This window comes from Catharus ustulatus, chromosome 1 (assembly GCF_009819885.2).
Source record: "Catharus ustulatus isolate bCatUst1 chromosome 1, bCatUst1.pri.v2, whole genome shotgun sequence".
Classification (NCBI taxonomy): Eukaryota; Metazoa; Chordata; class Aves; order Passeriformes; family Turdidae; genus Catharus; species Catharus ustulatus.
In genome coordinates, this window is record NC_046221.1 from 100,920,631 (window position 1) to 100,927,106 (window position 6,476).

A 6,476-nucleotide genomic window follows, 5' to 3' on the forward strand; every position below is an offset into this window, starting at 1 on the left:
TGCCATTTCTTCAAATTAAGAACAACAATACATCTAAGGACAGATAAAGGTGGATTTCTTCTGCTACTTTTTAATCTTCATTTTATCAAGCATATTGTCAGATATTTCACAACACAGAAGTGATGTCCTTCGCAGCTGTGCCCCCCATTCACAAAATATACTGAAGCATCCTGGTAAATCTGCTTAGCTACCAAGGTGATGCAGGTAGTAAAAGAAAATAATGTGGAACACTTCACGGATGAAAGACATGCCCTGATCCTGATAAACACCACATGTGTGTTTATCACATGTAGATGCAGACAAGGTGGGAGAGAAGTTTAAATGGAATATTGTGGTTTTCAAAACATTGTGAAGGTAATGCCCAACCCAAATTCCTCCTGACACAGCTTGAGGCCATGTCCTCTTGTCCTGTCACTAGCTGCCAGGGAGAAAAGGCCAACCCCCACATTTCTACAACCAGGTGGAGCAGCATGGCAAATACCAGAAAGAGCAGATGGTAGTGATGTTCTGTTTGCTGGTAATTTATTTAGATGACACCAATATTAAAGTCATTATCTTCAGTTATTTGTCATAGGTGTGTGCCTCCAGCATTCCTACCCTTACATGCCTAGATATCTTTTACATCACTAACGTTCTATTCTACCTTCTTACCTACAAAGGTATCCAAAATGAACACAGTCAAACTAACCCTTTCTTTATTGCAGTGGTAGCGGGAAATCCAAGCCAAGGAAGACAAAAAAATCGCCATTCAAACCTAAAACCTTGGAAAACTCAGGTTTTGGGTGTGCAGAAGTATTATCCAGCATTAAACTGTTTATTAGGAGTCATTATTTTCCTATGTTGAGAATATCTGCCATGATAGTTCTGCTATATTTCATTGGTTTCACTTTAAATCCCGTATCTGTCTTTATCAGAAGTCCTCAGTGGAGGCCCTGAGAGGCTCCTTCCTGTAACACAGCCCTGAAGCTGTGAGACACAATTGGCAACAACACACAATTCATGTGCAGACTGGCTACAACATTATCCGATGTGAGATAAGGTAGCAGCTTTGATCATGGGCTATCTGTTGTCCTCTATGACAATGGTTCTTCTTGGATAGGTCTCAACATCCACAAATATGTAGCGAACCTCGTATCTTCCTGTTTCAAGATTCTGGAAAGAAAAGTAATTTCAGAGTGTTTTTTTCTCTTTGGTAGTTTAAATTCAAGACTAAGCTTGTCAGGTGTATCAAGCAATTGTACATACCTCTTTGACTTCCACATGGACTGTTCCCTGTTTCCCTGATTCAGTGCCCTCAATATAGAACTTCAAACGCATATGTTTCAGTCCGTCCTTTACGTATTCAATGTGACTAAAAACAGCAACACAAAACAAAAACCCAACCACCCAGCAAGAATACAGATTATATGCTAGTTAAGACTTCAAATTTAAACTTACTTAGAGGAGTTGCTTACTTATTTTGTAAGAAAGTGTATTCCGGTGGTGTCCTTATGCTACCTTGGGTTCCTTCTCTACTGTTCCTCTCAAGCTTTACTGTGAGTGCCTAAGGACTAGTGGAGTTAGAAGAGCTAATTAGCTGCTGAGGATTAAGAGATGAAATGCTTAGATGTCCTCACCCCAGTCCTCCCCTCAAAACGGAAAAGTGATCCAGTCCTGAAAACTATGGAAATTCCTTGTATTTATCCTCAAAAAACTCCATATTTGGAGCCTGACATCTAGAAAGGGATCCCACATCACCAAGACTTCGAGATCTTTTTTGGGCATTGAGTTTAAGTTATCAAGCCAAAACACACACAGCATGTTTTTCCAAATTAATTATCAGGTTGGTTAAACCATAAACATAAAAACAAACAGTTTAATACATGCTTTGTTGTGTTACTGTAATTTTGCTCTGCTGAAATAGTATAACTTTGGCACTAGTATGAAATCTTCAAGGTAAATGCTGGTATTTAGACTGGAGTTGGGTTAAGCTCAAGCATTAAATAAATAGTAGATCACTTTCAAAGTAACCACTTTGGGAAACTAATGATCCCATGAGAGTTCTGGTGCCAGTTTATGTTTCCTACTGAAATTATTAACTGCTGTTTAGTACCAATCTCTTATTTCCATCAGTCATGCCCAGGTACATGCTGTGAAATAAACTTCCAATACAGTTTAAAGTGACATGATGGGGTAGAGAGAACAAATATGAAGAGCCTTACTGCAGTAAATTTATATTCAAGGTGTTAATACACAAAAACACCCTGTAGATTTTTGAGACATTAAGGATCATTCTTATACTGCAGATGCAAACTCTACCATCTTACACAGCTCTTAGCTGGAAAATTTATTTAAAATACTGGGCATTCAAAATGATGGAAATTAAATAATAGGAAAGCTGATTCATAATACATTTACTTATTTACAGAGAGATGCTCAAAATGTTTGTGCATATCAATTTCATTTAGCAGCTTCACATTAAACATTTTTTCACAGAGTCTGGTGAAGAGATAAAGCTTCAACCAGCAAAAGTCACTTTCCTCAGAAAAAATAAAAAAATCTCAATTTCATGGTTCAACTTGTGTCTGGGCCTGTGTGTCTCATCCTATATGAAACCTCACTGAACATATTCCTGCCAAATAACCCAATAAAGGCAGAACAGGGAGGACTTAGGTTTTGTAAGAAATAATTCTGTTGTTTCTTTCAAAAGGAAAGTAATAAATTGACACACTCATGAAAAGTTTAGGTGATAGATGTTTTAAATACACAGTAGATATGTTGCCTCAAGTAACAAAAAGCTGCATTATCAGCTCAGTTTAGTTTCAGACTGTAAACTTCTGTCAAATTACTATTCCCCTCATGCAAGCCTAGGCCTCTGTACCTCTTTTCAGAATCATCCTATTTTTTGGAGAGCTGTCTGTCTACCATGATGACCATTGCTTGTTTTGAGGCACTCAGAATTGGCATTTTATATTGTCTGTACTTAGTGGTATATGGCACACGAGAGGCACTGCAAAAAACTTCTATGTTAAATCAAAAGTGACAGGATATGTCACATACAGTTCATCACTCTAGAACTAACTTGTGATCCAAAAGTATCTTTGCTGTGCAAAAACTGATGTCTTTATGGAGCAAACACCAAAGGGTACCTGACATGCTGTCGTCTTCCTCTTCTTGTTGCCTCTCCATAACCTTTGATAGAGTCACCAAAAACACCAATTATCTACAAGAGAAAAGAGGTTTGAGCTGTCAGAAAGGATCACATACAAACAGGTATTCCAGTATCAGCTCATGCCTCTGCTGTCAATGCATCTTCTTGTAACAAAATGCCCCTGGAGAATATAACATGTCAAGGATAGAAGCGTTTATGAAAGAAAACAGTTTAAGTAAACTTCTCTGTATTCCAGTCCTTTTTTTTTTACAGTCTCGTATTAAATGCCTAAAATAAATCCTATTGATATCTTCCATTTGTACTGTTCTCTGAGATGAGGACATGTAAACTGACATTTTGTGTAAAAAGAAAAAAAGAGCACAAAATATTAGCTCATGTCTCCTCCAAGAGAATATGTTTCAAAGTTTAAAATGCAAATGCATTCCCCTTCATACTATCTAAAAAAACCCACTACTGAATAAGAAATTCAGTAATTTTTTTTCAGATCTGTAAAGTCAAAGTATATCACCTTAGTCTTAAACTTAGTTTACATTTGGTTAGAAGGGAAGGTTAAGTTTTATTGTGCAAGTACTGGGAAGAAGTTTTAATTCTACAAACTTGTTCCAAGCAGTCTTTATTTTTATTTGAGCAACAACTTGTCACTTCATTCCTAGGTTATCCTCAAAGGCATCTGTGGCAACCTTGTTTGCAGGGATGTTTTGTCTGGAGTAGTGGTTTTTAAAATCTAGTTTGACATTGATTTTTGTTTACACCTAGATATGATGACTGTGTGATCCCACAACTGCTCTCCGCCTGTTTTCCTGTTAGCCACATGAATGCTGATTGTGCTTCAAACGAAGAATTTAAATTCCTAGCTATCAGTGCAGTGCTTCACAGAATGACAGCACCATAATGAAGTGTCACAATAGAGTAAGTGTGCTGAGAAAAGGTAGCAGGTTAGATCTACAGAACTTAGTGGGATCAGTTGCCTCTCTGACCCACTGAATTCAAGTGCTACATTTAGCAGGCACTCAGGTAAGTTCTGAAGACTTTCTGTATGGTGGCGCAATCACAGTCTGAAGGGCAGATTGTATTTCCATCAGTTTTTGTGCTGTGGCACACTCACTTGGCTTCCAGCAGGCTAGTTCACACAAGCTCAATGCCTGCACTGACTTGTCCTAACGAAGGCTCTGCTCTGGAGCTGACCCACCTCATGCCAGCTAAAAGCACTGGCAGAACTGCTAAAGCACTACATGGGCTTCATTAGTTATGTGAGATTCCCAAGTTTTGACTTGAAGAGAGGCAGTAACTACTGAGAAACACAAACTTATGACTGAAGTTCAAAAACCAACCTCAGGGTGAGATCTGCATTTCTCCAAGGCATCTCCATAGATCTTATTTGGACTAGAAGAAGAGAATAGCTCTTTAAAAATCACATAGAACAAACCACCTGTAACAGAAACAACAGCAGATGGAATGAAAACTTATCAAAACGGCTGGAATTAATGAAAAGTGTCTTCTGATAAAGAATGTAATTTAAAAAAATAACCTGTAACACCAATTCCAACAAGCACCACAATAAAATAGGTAAAGTCTCTTCCAGCTTCTTTCACTGAAATTAAACAGAAAACAACACATAAGTAACAACCTTGGATAATAAGACTTGTATGACTTTCTTACATAAATGCTCTTCTGTTAGCATGTAGCTCAAATAACATTTTAGCAGAAGAAAAAAAATCCAGTAATAGTTTCCATAATGCCTCATTGCCATAAAAGAGACCATGGAAAACATCTCTTAGATTGTACAGGGCACGTTTACATCTCTGTTTACAGAGATCCTTATTCCTTTCTGTTTGCCAGATGTTTTCAAGGTCCAAACTACCAATTACTGCTATTTTTTAGGTATGTAAGAACTAGATTTTTAAGGATTTTTAAGGAACTATTTAGCACTACAGCATTCATGCTACCACCTAACCCCACAATCGCTGCATTCCTCATGCAAAGAAAAGAAATAAAAATAAAAAAGTGAAACCTTTTAAGTTGCACATGCTAAAAAAACCTGGTTTTATGAATTAGTGATCAACAGAACAACAAAAAGGAGAGTATTAGACCCAATTACACATTAACATAATTAACTGTTGTATGTCTGATTAGTTTTTATGTTTCAATTTTGATCTAAAGTACAAATGTCAGTACACACTGCAAAAGAAGTCATATGAGATTCTCTGTTTCGAAATATTTGAATATTTGGAAAGAGACTACCTTTTAGCGATAAAGTGCACATTTCAGTGGAGCACAAGTTATGGAGAAAACGTTAATAACTCTCCTGCAGTCTTCTAATCAGTTGAAGATGTTTTTCTTAAGTAATTTCAAAGTACTTAAATTATCTGAGACTAATTATGTAGTAATTACTTTTCACTGAAGTGAATGAGACCAACTAAAGTGGAAGCAATCTATAAAGAAACTACCATCACATGTAGAGCTTTGACAATTTTATTGGAGGTGAACTTATTTCAACAGCCCTACAGAGAGGCTGCATGTGATAGAATTTCCTTCAGAAAAGGCAAACGAGAGGCTATTACATCTTCTGCCTGATAATTAATTACTTAAACCAACAGACTGTTAAGGAGAAGTCACATAATTTGTTCTGATTGTGCAATGCATACACAGAAATGCAACAGCTGCTCTAAACAATACGATGAGAAAAGAGACCGGCTGGGTGTGCTGGGACTTTTTTTTTTTTTTCTAGATACTTGACGTTTGGAACTACAAAACTTTAGCTGCAGAAGGAACCGTCTCAAGCCCTGCTAAGTAGCACACAGCATCCTCCGCCTTACCTTTCTGAGCCGCCGACACCAGCGTTTCCTCGTTCACCGTCCTTTGCACGGACACATCTTTGCTATTCCCGCCAGGTTTTGCGGCTTTCAGCCCTCCCGCCTGCGTCCCGATGCTCTGGCGGGCGGCCCTGAGCAGCAGCGGGGGCTGGTGCCGCCACCTCGGGCAGGAGCAGGTCCCGGTGCCGCTGCCCAGGAGCGCCCACCCGCGAGTGGCGAGCAGCCAGCGGCCCAGGCAGCCCCGCCCGAGGGAGGCGGGCAGGGTCCGGGGCAGCATGCCGGGCATGGCTCCCGCCGGCCGAACGGAGAGTTCGTGCCGCTCTCCCGGGGAACCCTCGGGAAGTGCCCGGGCAGCCTCCCGCCCCGAGCGGCCGCTGCCCCAGCTCAGGAGCACACCTGCACCTTCCCCGCCGGCGGCCGCCGCTGGCCGCTGCCCCGGCGGAAATGTTTGGGCTGCCGGAGCAGCGAGCGGCGGCAGCGGGTCCTGGGAGCCGTAGTTTGAGCGGGCTCCC

General features: G+C 40.1%; 1 protein-coding gene across 1 annotated transcript; it reads right to left on the bottom strand.

The window, feature by feature from the left end:
• Window positions 1–500: 500 nt before the first annotated feature.
• On the bottom strand, window positions 501–6,382 carry TIMM21 (translocase of inner mitochondrial membrane 21). The gene is made up of 6 exons (XM_033074440.2): window positions 5,968–6,382; window positions 4,680–4,742; window positions 4,483–4,580; window positions 3,129–3,202; window positions 1,246–1,351; window positions 501–1,152 (listed from the first exon to the last, which is right to left on the bottom strand). Exons 1-6 carry the CDS (start codon window positions 6,248–6,250, stop codon window positions 1,060–1,062), a joined length of 717 nt encoding a protein of 238 aa, XP_032930331.1. The 5' UTR covers window positions 6,251–6,382; the 3' UTR covers window positions 501–1,059.
• Window positions 6,383–6,476: the final 94 nt, after the last annotated feature.